The sequence below is a fragment of the Gymnoscopelus braueri genome (genome assembly GCF_963280865.1).
Source record: "Gymnoscopelus braueri genome assembly, chromosome: 4".
Classification (NCBI taxonomy): Eukaryota; Metazoa; Chordata; class Actinopteri; order Myctophiformes; family Myctophidae; genus Gymnoscopelus; species Gymnoscopelus braueri.
Window position 1 is genome coordinate 29,159,697 of NC_137605.1, and position 19,437 is coordinate 29,179,133.

The following is a 19,437-nucleotide window of genomic DNA, read 5'->3' on the forward strand; positions in this document are numbered from 1 at the left end:
GTAATAATAGTGTGTTTGATCTAACCAAACGCACACTTTTCTGTGACAAGGCACAGCCACACACACACACACACACACACACACACACACACACACACACACACACACACACACACACACACACACACACACACATACACACACACGCACACATAGGCAAGTAGCCCACTGCTATTCTTCTGTACACAGTGGCAGGAAGTTGTCCAGATATCCGCAGGGGCTTCTGAAAAAGAATGAGTGAACAGTGGGCGGGGTGGTTGTATTAGAAGGTGGGATGGGGGTACAGTCAGAAAAGACTGTTCACACAGTTCCATTGTGAACAGCAACAAGTCCTGCCAGTTCACAGAACCACAGGGAATCCAGAGTGATTACACCTTAAAGTCACAACAACGTTCTGGATAGTGGAGCCAGGTTTCTAGTTGAACCGAAGACCTGTACTGGACCACGTACTGCTTGGAGGAGAGAAGAGAGCTCCAGGTGACCAGGGGAGTAAAGATGTTGGTTCTAAGGACACTTGTTCTGCTTGGCTTGAGCAGGCTGTATCAAGGTGAGCTATCTACACACCCACAGTACATGTTAGTTGTTAAAAGTGTAGCAGGCCTGCTATTTGAATTATTGTGTGCAATACAAGTTGGACCTTGTTTCGTTAATCATACTCATCAGGTTAAACTCGGGTTAAACAAATTATAACGGTGAAAAGATAGGCTGCATTTCTAAAAGCTGACATTGATTTGGGAAAATCCATCAGGCCTGTTTGTTCTTGGCTCTGTTATTTGATCACTGTCGATGATCCCCCTACATGGCCTGCAGCAAAGTAAGCTTTTCTTTTGGAGATAAGAAAGACTATTTAACGCATCTAATTTCAGCTCTATTGTTCATAGGCTCCGTTATGATTTAATGGTCTCGTACACACCTGCCAAGCCCCATTGTCTTATTCCATCACATTCCACATCGCCACAGTGATGACCTTCAACCTTTATCAACCCGGCCCACTCCATTTCCTGTTGCTATTCGCCTCATCTGGAAACTTCCTGTTTGTGTCAGGCCCATTTCCTGTTCCCATAACGGCTCATGTTAGCACCCACCTTTAAATGGCTTGGCTTTCATTGTTATGGATGCTGGCTAACGCTTTCAAACAATATGCAGTTTGAAAATGTGGGTCAGATTTAAAGTCAACTTCCTTATTAATCGCTTTAACCCTGGCGTATGTAAAGCCCCCCCCCCCCAAAAAACAAACAGCAGATCTACGAGGTCACAATGCATCACGTTGTTATGCATTGTGATCTTCATGATCAGCTATTTTTGAAAAAGTAAAAATTCCCAAAAAATGAAGAATTTAGAAAATTGTGTTGAAGTGGTTAAAGCATTGCATGTCATTGGTCAAGTTATCACTACAGTGATCTGCGGTTCTGTGTCGTTTGCCCACCCATATGTAATGCTTGGATTTTGTCCACACAAACACCTAGCATATGCTGATGACAGGTGCATTGTAAAAGACTGGGTATCGTAGCATCCCAAATATATTGTGACATACATATTCATCCAAAGACTATTTGCATTTTATTTGTAACTTCTGCTTTATTGCCAGTTCAAGTATACTTCCTTTTTATGTAATTGATTCCACAGCTGCACCAAATGACCCGTGGGGCCAGTGTCCAACCAACAGACAATGCAAGGGCAAGTTCGGCGACGGGTCCTGCGACAGGGACTGCATGGAACCCGAGTGTCTCAGAGATGGTTTTGACTGCCTGAAGGACAGAGGCCACTGCAAGTAAAGCTCCCCACCTTTATTATTCAGTTATTATCTAATACAGTGGTTCTCAAAGTGTAGTCCTGGCTGTCCAAACGGACCCTGTGAGGTCTGTAACTCTTGAGAGTTATGGGGGTCCTTGAAATTAAAACATTTGAGAACCGCTGATCTAACACTCAGCCAGGTCAAATGATATCAATCGCTAGCCCTTACATGCTCGTACACACGTTCTATATCTCTTACTCTACATCTCTGTATCCCCCCCTCTCTCTCCCCCGGCTCCCGTCTTCAGTCCAGGCCATATTCAGTACTGTCGTGATCACTACGCCAACTCCCACTGTGAACAGGGCTGTGACAGTGCTCCCTGTGGCTGGGACGGCAGTGACTGCTTCAGGCACCAGAATACTCTGTGGGCTAAAGGCACCCTGGTCCTTCACACCACCGTACCCCTGCAACGTGGCACCTTTACCAATAGTTCCCTGCTGTGGGCTGTCAGTGTCCTCCTCCGGACTCCTCTCAAACTACGAGGCACCGCCCCCCTCGCTGTCAACAGGGACGTGTTCACCTTTAATTCCCAGCAGCTCACCGACCTCATGGCGTCCTCGACTGACTCAAACGGGTGAGTATTCAGCTTATAGTTCATACCGTGTGGTCACCGGGACTGTCAAAACGATCATTTCAGCAGGCATATAATAAGATTTACTTTACATAAAAAAAGGTTTACTGATATACTACATAGATCAACAAAATAGATGATTCAACTAACAAAAACATGATGAATAAACAGACTCATGGCTAATTTATGTTCCATCGTACGATGGTGTCACACATAGAAAATAGCAGATCTACCGCTATTTTGAAATTTGATCTACTAGCTCAAAGTGCATCGCATCCGCGACACATTGTGACCTTGTAGATCGCTGTTTTCGGCGTGCGACATGTCATACGACAAAGTATGAATCAGGCTTCGAAGACACAGTCAAGACAAGGACCTTTATAGGGCTGATATAACTGACTCATGTGCTACAGTATACGTGATATTTGCAGTGGTGTAAAGTAACTAAGTACATTTACTTAAGTACAATTTTGAGGTATTTGTATTTTACTGGAGTATTTCCAATTTCCAATACTTTTACTTCTACTCCACTACATCTCGGATCCAAATATTGTACTTTTACTCCACTATATTTATTTGAAAACTTTAGTTACTAGTTACTTTGTAGATTTTGATTATTATAACAAAACATACATTAACCACTTCAGCCCTATATACATTACGGCCATTTGAAAATAGCCGATCTACAAGCTCACAATGCGTCGTGATGCTACGCATTGTGAGCTTGTAGATCTGCTATTTTCTAAAGATTTTTATACATTTTGAAAACTTGAAATGGGACATTCTGCATAATGAGTACTTTCTACTTTTGGTACCTTAAGTACATATTGATGCCAATTGATGCAATACGTTTGCACTTTTACTCAAGTACATTTTGAATTCCGGACTTTTACTTAACAGAGTATGTCTGTATTGCAATATTGATACTTTTACTTAAGTAAAACATTTGAGTACTTTTTCCACCACTGGATGTTTCTACATACCACCCATCCATCAATACGAATGCTAACTCTATACCTTTACTCTGTTTTTTTTAGTTCCCTCCTTTTTCTTCAAGTGGACAACAGGCCTTGCTCCCGTCTTCCCTCTACGTGTTTCCCCCACGCTAACGAGGCGGCCAGCTTCCTGCGAGCTGTGATGTCACTGAAGCCTGCGTCGTTCCCCTCCTTCACAGAGCTTAAGGCCATCGTTGCTGTGAGAGGTATGAGGGAGGAAATAGGAGGGAGAGAAGAGGAAAACGTGGAACAGGAAACCAAAGGTAGGCCGACATGTCCTGTCATTACAAAGTGTGTCCTGCGCGCGTGCGTGTGCGTGTGTGTGTGTGTGTGTGTGTGTGTGTGTGTGTGTGTGTGTGTGTGTGTGTGTGTGTGTGTGTGTGTGTGTGTGTGTGTGTGTGTGTGTGTGTGTGTGTGTGTGTGTGTGTGTGAGAGAGAGAGAGTGTGCACTTGTGCACACATAGGTGGGTTAACATGCCCATACTCTTGCACAGTCACACGCACAATTGTTGAATTCCGTCCAACCCAAATATTACTCAATGCACTAAAGCCCTCAGTGTTAAGGTTTTGTTCAGTTCTTGGTGATCAGGTTTTTTCAGACTTTCAGAGCTTAATTTTTTAATGTGCAGACATTTACATACTGACTCACAGCTTAATATGATCTGTCATATAGTGTAATGAGACGATGTGAAAGTGCACTATGCATAATGTCACTTAGATACCAATGTACATTCAGCATTCTATGAATGTTGATGATAGTACATTTGTAACCCTCTTCTCACAGAGCAGGCAACTCCTGCGTGGCTGTGGGCTGTGATCGCTGTGGCGATTGGTCTGGCGCTGGTCCTGGCCCTCGTGGTGTTCCTGGTGACGAGGAGGGTGAGGCGGCGGCGAGCAGAGCGGGAGGGGGGAGGAGAAAGGGTGAGACACAGGTCCACTGTGACCGACAACGACGGCGGCACCAAGGCCTGGGCACAACACGTGCCCCATCGAGACCACCGGGTCCGGAGCGGGAGGGAGAAAGACAGGAGCGGTTTGAGGAAAAAGAAGAAAGCCAAGGAAGCCGAGAAGAAGAGACGCAGGGAGCCGCTGGGGGAGGACGCCATGCGAATGCGGTGGGTATAAGCTTTAGGTTTCACACTTATGTAGTTGTGAAACTTGGCAATTAATTCCAAAACAATTGGTCGGCTGTTGCACTTTGCCCTCGTCTCTTTGCCATTACATGAAGTTTAATGTAACCAGGACATTATAGAACCCTCCTCCCCACCCATCCAGGGTCACACAGGTACAATAAAATCACAGAGGCCATTACATTCCGTTTGATATATTGTCATTGATACTGATAAGCAGAATTAGCAACAAATACATTTAAAAAAGCGTTTAAAAGAAAGAAAGAAAGAAAGAATGAAAGAAAGACAGACAGACAGAAAGAAAGAAAGAAATCATCACTACCAATAAGTGTGATTAATAATTGTCATTACAACATTAAGCAAAGTAGTCAGGATTATCATTTTAGGCAATTGTGTAGCTCTAGTCTCTTAGTTTGATGAGTGGTTTGCATGGATATGTCACCATTCTGCCAATCTGGGAACCCATCGTCAAATAAAAAGGTAAAACAGCGCCCTCTGCTGTTTTTCACTTTTCCATTTGACTCTGGGCGGAGCTGTACGGAGGACCCATGCTCACGGGAAACCGGGGTTTTGGTCTGCCCTCAGCCCTCCACTTCCGGTGGTGCACCTATATGTTTTCATTCCCACTAACACCATTTCTCCCAAAGAACATGGATCATTTTGGTTATAAGCCCACTTGTTTCTATGATGAAAGAGCAAGTTAAAATGTTACTAACTTTCCGTGGTTTTGTCGGCTCCGAGGACGCTATTGTTAAATGAGTTTCGGTTTGTTTCCAGTGGGAAGCGAGCCGCACACATGTAAATCCCGCCCACTACATTTGATTGGGTAAAGCGCGGCCTGCTTCCTGATCTGAAGGCACACCCACTTGTAGCCAATGTGCATGGGTTGTCAAAACGGCTCCCGACAGATCTAAGTGCAGCTATGGATCTGTTCTTGAGAGATTACCATTCTGTTTACTTAAAGGTGAAGACCACTCATTTTCAACATTGAACTATGTCTTTAATACACCTTAGAGCTGTTGTGTGGAGAAGAAGAAGAAAAAAGTCCCCCCCCCCTATGTTGCCTAGAACTGGATAATTGATTGAGGTCATGTGATCAGTGACATACGCAGGGTGTACTTTTGGCTGAGGGGGCGGAGCCAAAAGTACACCCTGCGTATGTCACTGATCACATGACCTCAATCAATTATCCTTTTCTAGGCAACACAGAAGGGGGGGGACTTTTTTCTTATTTCCACACAACAGCTCTAAGGTGTATTAAAGACATAGTTATTGAACTATGTCTTTAAAGTTGAAAATGAGTGGTCTTCTCCTTTAATCTCATAGTTGTGTGTTGCTCTGGATATGAGCGTCTGCTAATCGGCATTTTCACATTTGACCATTTATTTTAACTTCCTAGTGGATTGTTTGTTTGTTTTGTCAGAGAGGAAGGTTCAGTAACTTTGTGTCCTTCTGCTCTCAATGTGTCCACCATGATGAGGTGGTGTATGCTTCACTTCTCCATTAGTACCCAATGTCTGAATATTATGACAGCCCTCCATTGTTTGGGAGGACTTGAGAGGATGTTTAGTCTATTAAAACAATGATGTCATTAAGGACGGATATATGCCTCAGTCATAGGCCTATAATGGTTTCAACTATTGGGCTGTGTAGTTCTTCCCTTTATAAAAGCTCCCACTGAATGTTACTATTTTTTATTGTACATGGACTTTTAAACTTTTTTTAAACGGGGAAACGTTTTCAGCAGAGTTTCATATTCATACAGTTTCAGATATTCACACCTACAGTAGTAGCTGCAGCTGAATACAAGTAGTATCACACATCGGTGCCTCCCTCAGGCAGACATGTGTGAAGCAGTGAGAACATTGAGACACTCAGACAATAGTCCTTGAGAAAGGAGAACGTTTGGCCTAGCTTTTTTTTCCCATGCCTATTGCCTAGCTTTTCAAGGAGACAGTCTAGCGATTCAAATCAACACATTTGTGGCCCTCTTCTTTAACTTTTAATCACTTATACTTTGTCGTACAATGAATAGCAAGCTCACAACACGTACTGTAGCATCGTAACATGTGCTATTTTTGAAAAGTGCTGCCTATTTTTGACCATTATGGCCCATAATGTCATGCCAAAAATAGGGACGCCAGCGTTAATGTGGTTCAGTTACCACTGCCCTAACCATTGACAAATTAACAACCATTCCCAACCAGGCTTCTATTTTGATATGACCTTGCACCAATTTTAGACCTCTGAAAAGGGACCTGGATATAGGAAGTGACACAGACTTCACACAGAGTTCAATGGAGGACATAAGACGTCAAGAGGATGCGTCCATCCGTGACCACAGGATCCAGGAGCAGAAACACTTCCGATCTGGCCACTCGCAGCCCCATAGGTCGATGCAACGTAAGGAAACGTCCTGGTTTTTCTGTGTTATTCCTTGACTGTGCCCATATATACAAATGAGGGAAAGCAGCTGAAAGGCCACATACTGTCACTGTATAGTCTCCGTGATATACATCATAAGGAAAGTACCTGGGTACTCTCTGGCTTCAGTTCAATAAATGTACAGAAATCTGTGCAGAAACATTGACAACTGACTGTCCTTACAGTACTGTATGCTAATATACTGTATATCATTTGAGACAGTAGCAGGACCAGTGCAAAAGAAAAGTGGAAAACACCATAGACACTAGTCTGTACAGCGAATATCTCAACATTCAGTTTATTCCACATCCAATATTTTAGATTTAAGCAATAATCAATATATCGCAACTTTCAACCGCTGCTGGGAAACAATTATGTGGTGGTGGGTAAGTAGTTTACCTATATATACACCCAGACTCCCCAGAGTTTTGTCACTATTTGACATGGTGGTGATACACATGTTCAGCACACAGTGGCGTGCTTATATTGATCGGCCAGCTGCCGTATTGTCCCTAGGGGAAGATAAAGCAGCTGTCCAATCAGGTCTCGCTCTCTCCCCCTCAGTCCTTTTATAAATGAAGCCTGGATATTTGGTAATAATGTCTATAACCTGCCTTTGCCTCTTCAGATCCGTCTTGAAATTACTCAATTATAAATGTACCTTAAGACATAACTGACTGTTGTTCTTCCTCAGCTCCACCAAGAGGATGGGAGAGGAGCGCCGTCCCTCCTCCTCTTCTCAGTCCTCCACAGCAGGTACGTATCATCCTCTTCTTGCACAGGAACCAGAACTTATTTTCCTCTCGTCTCCTTCTCTGTAGTGAAGGAGACTAAAACTTTAATCAACTTGTTTTTAATTTTTTTCTCCTCTATTTAGTCATTGCCAATTCCCCCCCCCCCATGTATATATAGTCCCTGCCAACCCCAAATATTTGGTCTTAGGGAGGGTGTAGACTATTGGTTCTCAAAGTGGTCCGGGGGACCCCCAGGGGCCCTTGGGGGGGGTTCCAGGGGAGCAAGATGTGTTAATAAAGCATCACAATAATTTTAACCACTTTAACCTTTTATACTTTGGCTATTCAAAAGCCAAAGATCTACAAGCTCATAGCGTGGCAACGAGTGCCACGCTATGAGCTTGTAGATCTGCTATTTTTGAAAAATTGTGAAAGATTTGTGCAAACCTTTGAATATAGCGAACATTTGTAACTCAAATCTTTGCTTCTGGGGGTCCATGGAACAACATATTTTGAGATGGGGGTCCCGCTGCCAAATACATATCATTTTGATATCATTTTCAGTAGCACGCGAATAAACACACACAAGATCTAGCCCCACACCTCGACAGTTTAATTTTTTTTATGTACCCTTTTACATTTAGCTCAAATCCAGTGTTAAAAAAGTGCTTACAAATGAAATTAATTTGAAATGACGACTGACGAGACAGTGTTACTTTGATAGACGTGCATGCATTTAGTGTAACCATGGATTAATCATCGCTGTGCTTCGTTGACAGACGGCCCCGGTGCAGTGGTGCGGTCCGGATGGTTCGGTGGTTCTGATCCGAGCGGTCCGTAGTGGGCTGGACAGAGTGGTGCTGGAGCTGTTACGAGCAGGAGTGCCTGTCAACAACACAGACCACACTGGTACAGTACAAACTCACTGTCTCAATGAGTCAGTGATCTTAGAGTAATTCTACTGAATGACTAGAAACATGATTCATTGTAGATGATCAATGATAGAAACATTAAACACATTTATTGTATTAATAATGGAATGAAGAACCTTTGTGTCTGTAGTCTGTACCGTCCTTAAAATGTGTTTCAACTAGTGTTTCAACTATGGTAATGAGGTCTCATTTCGGTCTCATTTCCATATTTGAGCCTGTTGACAGTTAGTTAGACAGACAGTTGGTCAGAGTGACAGTGACAGACAGACTGTTAGTCACTGTCACTCTGTCCACACATTTGTCCACCAGAGGGTGCTGCAGCTCAACTGTGCACAGTTCTAGGTTGCCTTGCTTTTGTATATAATTTTTATGTGTGATTAAACTGCTTTAAGCTGCTTATATGAATTGTCTGGTTCTACAGGTTAAACACATCTTCAAACACATGATCTGACAAACACATGATCTGACCAATTTAATAGTGGTGCTTTAAAACTCTACTTAGTACTACTTACTATGGTATATAGCCAATGTCATGGTATAATGCTTTATTAGCATCATATTATATATATTCATTTTGCCACACATGTACCTGCACACAGAGGGGTTGAGTAAACCGGTGTAACTTACCCCGTGTCTCTCACGTCCTTTTTTTTGTGTCCCTTCTCTCCTATTCTGATCATTTCCCTTCTCTCCCTCTCCTCTTTCTCTCTCTCTCTCTCTCTCTCTCTCTCTCTCTCTCTCTCTCTCTCTCTCTCCTCTCTCTCTCTCTCTCTCTCTCTCTCTCTCTCTCTCTCCAGTCCCCCTGCTGCCCCCCTCTGACTCAGAGCAAAGTTAATGTGTTCTAGTGTCCAGGCATGGGTGGATGGACATATTAACCTTGTTGTTTGTCTCTTCTTTGTTCAGGCTCTCTCTCTCTCTCTCTCTCTCTCTCTCTCTCTCTCTCTCTCTCTCTCTCTCTCTCTCTCTCTCTCTCTCTCTCTCTCTCTCTCTCTCTCTCTCTCTCTCTCTCTCTCTCTCTCTCTCTCTCTTTCTTGGTCTTGCAATCTTCATATTTATTTATTTTATTTATTTATTTATCTGACTTACTATCTTTCTCACTGATGATGTATTTCCCTCTTGCTACCTCTCTCTTCCTGACATCATCTATCTATCTCTGTCTTCATTTGTTTTTTTTGCATATTCTCTCCTTCATTTCCTCTCATCTCTTTCTGTTTCTCTCTCTCTCAGACTGAAGCAAATCTCTCCTTTCTCCCTCTCCTCACCCCTGGGCTTTGACTCTGTTATGTAATGTTTGTTTACTAGCTGACTACCTCCCTCCCTTCCTCCCCCCCTCACCCCCCACACTCTGAATGCACTCTCTCTGTCCCAGGGAGGTCCGCTCTGCACTGGGCATGCTCAGTAAACCACCTCTCCCTGACACGAACCCTCATTCGCTATGGGTCGGTTGTGGACCTGCAAGACAACAAGGTAGGATATTAACGTTGGTTTTTCTATGACAGGATTATGGCAGGACAAGAAATTTGAGATATGTGACTCAATTGTTGCAGCCGCTTTTATTTCTATGGCATAATGCAATTCATTTTCATCAGTAAGTCAGTGTGTAGAGCGTTCAATTTCCAATTTCCAAACACTCATAGGATGCTTTGGAGGGACACTATCATGCAAATCATGACCCAAAATACCCCTTTCTGTCTGTTTTGGTCTTTTTCGGTGTTCCTACATTTCCCACGATGCAGTTTGTGAAGTAGCCTGGCATGGCCAGACTAATATCACTGCGTAGATATTAGTCTGGAATCTCTGTGTGGAACCTGCATTTCCGAGGGGCAAATAAAGAAAATGCCGCTGGTGATAAACCCGCCGCATATTTGCATACTGGGCTCTGATTGGTCCCTCACAACTTCGGAGGGAGAGAAATTAAATCTCTATTGAGAGGGGCCAGACCTAATCTGCCAAGGGCAAATCATTATTTTTTGCAATGGCAGATTTGTCTGGAACCAGGCTAGTTTGTGAGCACAGCTTTTTGAGGTCAAGATCGCAGTAGGTTGTATTTTCACACCTGATTTTACGCCAGTGACATCACTGGGGTAAACTTTTCATCAGAACTTTGGTGACATTTGGTGACATTTCAGGCCTGCAACAAATAGAGATAATATTGAGCATTTTGATAGTGTCCCTTTAAGTTTGATCTTCCACTAAATGGTCACAAGGTTGTTTATGGTTATGATCCCGCTCTTTTAGGGTGAGACTCCTCTGTTCCTCTCTGCCCTCCATGGCTGCTACGATACCGCTAGGTTGCTCCTGCTCAACGGTGCCGATGTAGACCTTCATGACCGGAGGGGGCGTCGCCCCCTTGATGTGGCCCGTGAGAGCATGCACCACCAGGTCATGGAGCTGCTGTTAGCTCACAGAGCTCAGCGAGGGCCTGTTCCAGTGGAGCCAGCCAATGACATGCTGTGGGAGGAGCGTGCTCTGATGTATTCTTCATGGGTGGGATCACCGGGTCTGCCTGGGAGAAGTGCCTCCTTCTCTGGGGTCATAGGCCACCGAGACATGACCCCACCACCACAGAGGTGAGCCTTCCAGATCCAGGATATCATCGCTGTTGGCTGGAAAGCCTTGTATGTCCAAAACGGTTATTTTTTCAGGAAATAGAACAAAGAACCATGTGTTTAAATCCAATGTAGTTATTATTTAGTCTCAAGCTCTTGTTAATACTTTTCATTGGTTCAATATTTATAAAATCCACAAAAATAGCCAAATCTACAAGCTCACAACAAGTCATGCCACGATGTGTTGTGAGCTTGTATATATGTTTCCTACTTTTGTGCGACATTCTTGTACAACGAAGTAAGGCATCTATTTACTAGAAAAACATAGACATTTTCAAATATGGATATACAAGGTCTTTGCCTGACAGCGATGATATGCACCAATTATTGTTCAAAGTATAGGGTCCAGAATCCAGATAAGTGTTAACATTCAAATTATGATGAGAAAGTGAGAGGGTTTCATTTGCACTCTTGAATTCCAGAAAGTCATCGATTTTCCAATATTATGTACCTAAAACGTATGCAAAATATTTGGATTACATTCCAAATTTGTGCTGGAATTTCCCTCTTGTCTTTTCAGTGACTGGTCAATGGGCAGGGGGCAGTACCCCTCCCCACAGAACTGGCGTCCACAGCTCAACCAATCAGCAACAGCGTTGGTCCCTCCAAGGGTCATGGGTCATTCACCTAGACCAATAAGCACCTTACAGGAAGTGACCTCAGAGGATGAGGACCGAGAGAGGCCGCAGGAAGTCCTCAGGGCAGCAACACCTCACTTCCTATCACCCCAGCCGGCTCCCCGCCAGCGTTCCTTTTCTTGTACACAACATGCATTGCAGCGTCGCTCCAGTGGCTATCAGCCTGAGCCCAATTACGTTATTGTGACAGATAAAGCAGCTAATGAGTCTATAGAAAGAGCTATTGTTTACCCTCCCCCAGAAGCTCCCACTCAGTCAGAGCGTCAACAACATGTAGATAATAGTGACAATCCCATCAGAACTGAGCCAATGGCAGCTCATTCTGAGCAGAAACCCAGATCTGAGAGACTGAACAACATCACCGCTGACTCTACACAAACAGCCCTATAGGAGACGGAAATCAAATAACCTTAAATAAAATAGCTATTTTATTTCCCTTGTGATAATGTCACAGGGTGATTTACTTTTGGTTGGGCCCAAAGCATGCATGGTGTGAATCTTTTGGTACCAAATGTACATACAGGTATATTATAGATCAGCATACTGTATATAACATTATGCTTTCTTAAAGTTTATATTACAGGTCACATTGTACAGGAAATATTGTTAATTGTTGTGGAAGAACCATACTGATAAATACAATAAAATATTGTATGACTCAAATTAAACAGTCAGGATTTTCAGTTACTAACAGGTCTTGGAGAATTTCAATTTGATATGACACAAACATCTATAGATTCACAGAACCTGTCTGTCTGTCTGTCTGTCTGTCTGTCTGTCTGTCTGTCTGTCTGTCTGTCTGTCTGTCTGTCTGTCTGTCTGTCTGTCTGTCTGTCTGTCTGTCTGTCTGTCTGACTGACTGACTGACTGACTGACTGACTGACTGACTGACTGACTGACTGACTGACTGACTGACTGACTGACTGACTGTCTGTCTGTCTGTCTGTCTGTCTGTCTGTCTGTCTGTCTGACTGACTGACTGACTGACTGACAGACTTTCCCTTACATAACTCGCCCACCGTCCAACCGACTTCGAACTGCGAAAGTTTTTTGCAAAGTGCTTTCATTTCATATATGGTATATGCCAACTCAACAACATGCATACATTTTCTCTGAACTTTGACCTTTCACCAAACAAATTCTGCTGTTGATCAGTTCACTTTTTCTTTTCAAACCATGTGAGAAGTTCATATTCTATCACTGGTAACATTATGGTAACATTTTACTGTGCCAATTTGGAGAAATATCACAAAAAAAGTTGATATTAGCATAACACTTGCTCATAAGGGGTCAATTCATACACGTAATTAACGCTTAATTAATGATTAACTAATACATTAATTAATCATGAATTCATCATTAATTTGGGCTTTTTTAATTTTAGCTTTTTTCAGTGGCTCCTATGCCCAGGATCATGGCAGGATGAGGGCATAAACCATAAAAGGCCATAAAACCCATGTGTGGCTTATTAACTGATTATATAGTAACGTTGGTTAAGTCATAGTGACTTAACTATTAACATTAATTAATTATGAATTGTTGTAGGAGTTAATCATTAATTAAGCGTTAATTACATGGATGAATTGGCCCCTTATGAGCAAGTGTTACCAATATTAGGGCAGCAGAGGTGAGGTGAGACGTTCTTGGGTAAGAAAAAAAGCATACCAAATTATCTTTACTCATTGTGTGTTAGATTTCGAACTTTGCTGTTGAGTAGCCTAATTAAAATGGAGGAGAACTTTCCCACCGGCCGTGCGGCGCCTGCTCTCAAATGAAGGCATTTGTGAATTGTCAAGGCAAACATTTGTCGTGGCGCTCACACTCTGTTGTTGAGTCATTTTCTTTCACACATACATTAGCACAGAGGTGTGAGACATGCGTTATATAACTGGTCCCTTTATAGAAAACCTACCAAAAAATTTCGTTTAAGAAATATTTCGTTAACTATGACTTAATGGTGTGAAATATTTTCAATACATGCACAGGCGTAGTCCAGTCAGTGCCTATTTGCTTTAGGGCATAGTAAATTCGGTGTGTAATGTGTCAGTGTGCGCTTTCTCTTAAAAGACAAATAAATAAATAAGCATAGTCGTACATGAATGAATCGTACATTTATCTTAAATGAATGGTCTAGTAGTGGGTCTAAGTTGAGTGAGATCGGGTTGAGTGGATAGTATGTGTGTAGTAAATGCATTAAGGCAATATATGCACTGTCTGGTTGGCACGCGTTTGAAAGGTGTCAACAAGACACGAGCCTCTTCACTGGCGAGCAGTGGCTCGTGCGCCAACACCTATGAGTGTTGTTGTTAACACCTGTGTGTTCATTAGTTCTGCATGGCCAACATATGGGGGCAGAGGATGAAAGGTGTTTTGAGCAATATATTAGCTGTTCAACGTTTGGCCATTGTCCTACTTCTTATACTATTGTAATAGGTCGTCTTCTGTTTTCTGAATGTATTAGACATAAATATCACACATGGAATAATAACTCAGTCAAACAGAAATATCACCTTTAGCTTAATACTAGGCCTACATTTCGAGTTCAAATTTGCTGTTTAATGTTCTTGCCACGGAAATAGCCTGTTTGAATATAGGCCTACACAGTCCAATTCCAACAGGAAGGAACAAAGTTCATTAAATAGCCTAATTTGTGTTTTGAGCTTTGCCTATCGTTTCTGTAACTTAACATCGTAGCCCAAATGGTTTGCTTGTTCCACTGTCTTACGACGGGAAAAAGCGTGCAATTGAGTTGATACAGAACAGAGCCTACTGTCCGCTGCTGAAAACGTTTCAATAAACAACAATGCAGGAATTTAAATGTGCGCTGTTTTATTGGGTTAATTTAGGCCTAAGGTCTCCCTGTTACTGTTATAGCCTAATAGGTGGGAGAAAGGTTTACAGCTCGTTCTCACGGTAACAACGTGTTGCAGACGTTCTGTTCTCACTTGTTACCTGTTAGAATTGATACGTTTAAAAGCACACTGCTTCCCACGCGCACTGGACAATAAAATGCAAAACCAAGGCTCATTTGCATTTTAGTCAAGGCTAATTTAGCACACTGCCGTGCGTAAAATAACTGACTGAAGAAGATGCCCCTTGGATTTTCTTGTCACTATATAGCATTTCAAAGATAATTATTGCCACGTATAATATGGTTCATATTCGGCTTCACATTGATCTTTTAACGGTGCTGTAAGTGAATATTTTGGTTAAATATACTAAATGAACTAAAAAACTAGGCTAATTGATTTTTCACAATGAAGTGGAAGCCACTAATAGCCTATAGTTTCCACTTAAAAACCCAAACACACGTTTCCAAAAATATGACTTACAGACCCCCTTTAAAGGTCGTCACACTTATGCTTTGACAGCCTTTGTCCCAAAATTATCTCTATGTTTCGCATCTGGCCATTCTGGCAGACATCTCTTTCGCTTAAGGATCGCACTTTACAAGTGAGGGTTTTAACATTAAGCTAAGCATGCAGTTCACACCTGCGGCATGCACCACGCGTGGATCAATGCAATATTCATGATGCATGTCACCAGTCTCAGAGGCTGGGAGTGCTGAGAGGGGGTTTGTGCTATATGAAACTCAATCGCGCGTGACACCAAAGTGTGCCTTTGAAAATATTCTTGCGCGTAAATTCGGCACGAAAAAGGATTCGATAATCAGTGAATCCTATGGCAGCCTATAGCATAGGCCTACACGTGTTTTTACGAATGTAAAAAATAATTGAAACGCACCTCTACTCTACTCATAGCTTATCAGGAATAAAAATGTTTTCCTTCTTTCGTTGTATCTCGATTCTTCCCTCTCTTGAAAATGACAAATGATGGGAGCTTGAAGGCAAAATAATTCCACCCACTTATTTACACCTGTAAACCTGTGTGTGTGAGGTGACAATAAAGTGATGAGCTCATCTTCGAGCTGCATGCGTGTTGACGCGTGTTGTTAGTAGAAGTAGGCTACTCTGTTACAAGTAAAAGTCCGGAATAAAAAATGTAGCCTACTTGAGTAAAAGTACAAACGTATTGGTATCAAAATATAGGCTACTTATGCAGAATGTCCCATTCACAAGTTTTCAAATGTATAAAATGAATACAAATCTTTTTTAAATAGCCGATCTACAAACTCACAATGTGTTGTTGTGAGCTTGTAGATCGGCTATTTTCAAATGGCCTAAATATATAGGGCTGAAGTGGGTGATCTTTCAAAGTAACTACAAAAGTTTTTCAAATAATTAGTGGAGTAAAAGTATAATATTCACCTATGAGATAGTTGAGTAGAAGTAAAAGTATTGAAAATTCTCCAGTAAAGTAAATTATTCCTCAAATTTGACAAGTACAGTAACTACTTGAGTAAATGTACTTCGTTACTTCACACCACTGGTAGGAGGAGTCAGCTGAGTCACTGAGCGCCTCGCCCACGGCCCACCCAGGGCATAAAAGCCGTCAGTGCTCTTGCTTCGTAGGTCACACTGACACAACAGCATTGCCCACAGGATTGAAACTAAGCAAACGGACATCACATCGGACATCTGCTATCATACCATTGTATATCTTTTTCCATTTTTGATTTCTGGATCTCCAAGATGAAACTCTACGAAGATGATCCAAAAATCAACAGAAAGGTAGGTGGTGCAATCTATTTTAATATAGCCTATTATAAATAGATATAGAAATAGACTGTCAGTGAAAACCTATGCAACCCTGATTGGGAATTATTTCTTGAAACCAGCCTCCCTCCCTAGTAGGTCTAAGCTAAACAATGCTTAAAATTGTATTTTGACAGACTGTAGACTAACCTCCTAACACCATCTCGTTTCGTTTGACTCTTCCAGCTCCTCAAGATTCAAACAGAGAGGCGTCGCAGGGAGAGAATGAACCGCAGCATTGAAAGTCTGCGGACCCTTTTGTCGCAGGATCCACCACAACAGGTAAATATCTCACTCAGTCTCAGACCATATTGTGACCCTTATAGTGAGTGATTGGGCATATAGAGTTAGGCAGCACTTTGGATGTTGTATTAACCTGGCTGTCACCGTTTTTCTTACAGGGTGAGACTCAGCGCAGAGAGGAGAAAGCTGAGATTCTGGAACACACGGTCCTCTTCCTACAAAATGCCACTGACTGGGACAGAAATAAAGCTGAAGGTGGAGGAGGACGGCAACATTCCTTCCAAGATGGTTTTTCGGAGTGCCTGCAGAGAGCAACCCAGTTCCTGGGACCTCAAGGGGAAGGGGAGAGGCTGGGAGAAGCACTGGATGCCTCTTTCGCTCCTCGTTTGGCCCGTTCTGTCTCCGTGCGCATGGATGCTACAGCCGGCTCTCTAACACACATGAAGCCATCGTCCTTTAACTTGCAGATCTCCACACAGACCTCCATACACGGACAGCGGATTGCGCTCAAAATGAGAACATTGGCTCTTTCCCGACGAGTTCAACTTCAACGTGGGTATTCTAAAGTCTCCCGACAGCTTCAGAGTCCAAATCAACCTGAGGTCCTCAGGGTGCAGAGAATTACAGCGAGCAAAGAGAGCCAATCTCAGAGCCTCCCAGACAGCCGGTCACCGTGGAGGCCTTGGCCATGAATACAGAACCAGCTGGACATTTACTGACAGTACTGCTGATGAATGCGTGGATGCAACATGCTTTATTCCTGACACTAACTTAAGGATGTTTTTATGTAATGTTGTGAACATTGATCCCCGTCATTCTGACAATTCTATTGTAAATACTGTAAATATTGATGACGCCATTTGAACACGACATACAACAGCCCACTTATGTAATCAGGTTTGCACATTATTAATTTATTATATTTTTACCTTTGTATGAAAAATGAAAGAATCATAATCAAAATTGTGTTATTTATTAATTTATTTAGTTAGTTTAATAGACTATTTGCACCCTGTTTGTTGACTGTTGCTTGCAGGCACGTGTCTTTCAATGGCTCAAGTTAGCTCGTGCTTTCACACTTGTCCTGTTGTCCACCGCCATTTTCTCCAATTAAGGCATGGCACGTTTATGTATAAAGCATTTAAACAACAAGGGAATTCAAAGTGCTTTTCCATAAAACATTATGACATAGCGTTGGAGTGCAAAATAAACACATAAAGGGACATCCAAAGAGGATGCATGATAAAGAAATGGAACAAACAATTAGACATTTCCCTGAATTGAAATACAGAAATCAAATTGAATTTGTTTATAGGCCTACCTAGAGAATTATACATTTGTTTGCCCTATTTAATCCATATGTCGCATGTCTCGCTAGGAAGCCACCGGACCACTCCTTTATGTCAGCAGTATTGTTTCAATATGTACCCATAGTCATCTCCTTACGCATATTACGCAATTTACGCATACATTTTTAAACGCATACATTTGACATATTGCATTCATTTTGTGCCACTGAATAATACGACAACAAGGCACACATTAAAATACATGATCCAAAGATGACCAATGAGGGGATTATATATAGGCTAAACATAAAACGGGTAAAATGTTTATGTTAGAATTAATTAATTAATTGACAACATGGTCAATGATTGTACAGTAGGCTACGTTTGCAGGTATCATAGGCTGCAGTGGAGCTCCAATTGGTGCCGTGCAACTTCAGGCATCCATGATGAACAATCTATAGATAATCCTGTGTAGAATTTACTTTTATAATACATATATAACACATTATTACTCCATCACTAATTAGGCTATATGTTTAATGGTTTTGAGACAGTGCAGGCTGTGGGCTGAACACTCAGACCAGACGTAGCCAAGCCATGCTGGAGCAGGCCTATCTTCTAGTGAGAGAAAATAAGCTATATTGGTCTGTAAATTACGCATACTAATGAAATGTTGGAACAATGTGTTGCTTGGTGCAGTATAAATTAGCAAAATACAAAGATATTTCTTTTTTGATTTGATAAATTTAACGAAATGTCGGCACAAATTGCTGCTTTCCGCCTGCCTGGTGGCCCGAACGTAATGACAGGCCGGGTATTTTGTGGCAGCAGTCATATAACCAATTTGCATCTCTCAGATGTTAACGTGTGCGCGTGGGAACGTGAGGCAGACTTTGCAACAATGTATCAATTCTAACAGGTAATAAAGTGCAAATTACTTCCCTCTTTCCCCTTGGGAAAGAGTTGGTGGACTTGATCCCATGTCATTAAATTGGACCGTTTGTCCGTTTCAGCCGAAGAAAGACCATTAGGCTACACTTTATTGTTATAGGCCTAGTAGTAGGCCTATAACAATAAAGTGTTATAGGCCTAGCAGGCCTATAACTCTCGCCAAAGCGGATTGATCACAAAAACTAAGGTTTGTCAAGGCACACGCTTCACCTACCAATAATGACCCGTATACGTGTTCTAACACAAAACAACACATGCACCAGTACATCTGTCGTAATCTACAGACAATTGAATTAAACTACAATCAACAGGCAATCGTTACCTGAGGTAGCCTAAATGTATTTAGTGACCAAGTTTTATTATATTTTAAATTAAACTTTACACGGTTGATTTAGGACACTCTTTTTTATGTTGCTTACATGTTCAATACCTCTGACAATCTGTGGAACAAAGCTAACTTAAGGGAAGTGT

General features: G+C 42.1%; 2 protein-coding genes across 2 annotated transcripts; both read left to right on the forward strand.

Moving 5' to 3' along the window:
- Positions 1-320: 320 nt before the first annotated feature.
- notchl (notch receptor, like) lies at positions 321-12,615 on the forward strand. Its single transcript, XM_080426808.1, has 11 exons — positions 321-547; positions 1,627-1,771; positions 2,043-2,369; positions 3,404-3,624; positions 4,146-4,476; positions 6,734-6,894; positions 7,610-7,671; positions 8,429-8,558; positions 9,951-10,048; positions 10,820-11,151; positions 11,711-12,615. Exons 1-11 carry the CDS (start codon positions 496-498, stop codon positions 12,216-12,218), a joined length of 2,367 nt encoding a protein of 788 aa, XP_080282934.1. The 5' UTR covers positions 321-495; the 3' UTR covers positions 12,219-12,615.
- A 3,712-nt stretch (positions 12,616-16,327) lies between these two features.
- LOC308083857 (uncharacterized protein) lies at positions 16,328-17,624 on the forward strand. The gene is made up of 3 exons (XM_080426265.1): positions 16,328-16,459; positions 16,670-16,765; positions 16,885-17,624. The coding sequence occupies exons 1-3, from the start codon at positions 16,421-16,423 to the stop codon at positions 17,416-17,418; spliced, it is 669 nt and encodes a 222-aa protein (XP_080282391.1). The 5' UTR covers positions 16,328-16,420; the 3' UTR covers positions 17,419-17,624.
- The last annotated feature ends 1,813 nt before the right edge of the window (positions 17,625-19,437 follow it).

Coding starts and splice junctions, on each gene's coding strand:
- notchl (XM_080426808.1), top strand. CDS start 496: ATGTTGGTTCTAAGGACACTTGTTCTGCTTGGCTTGAGCAGGCTGTAT. Junction 548..1,626: donor CTTGAGCAGGCTGTATCAAG/GTGAGCTATCTA, acceptor TTGATTCCACAG/CTGCACCAAATGACCCGTGG. Junction 7,672..8,428: donor TTCTCAGTCCTCCACAGCAG/GTACGTATCATC, acceptor CTTCGTTGACAG/ACGGCCCCGGTGCAGTGGTG.
- LOC308083857 (XM_080426265.1), top strand. CDS start 16,421: ATGAAACTCTACGAAGATGATCCAAAAATCAACAGAAAG. Junction 16,460..16,669: donor ATCCAAAAATCAACAGAAAG/GTAGGTGGTGCA, acceptor TGACTCTTCCAG/CTCCTCAAGATTCAAACAGA. Junction 16,766..16,884: donor CGCAGGATCCACCACAACAG/GTAAATATCTCA, acceptor TTTTTCTTACAG/GGTGAGACTCAGCGCAGAGA.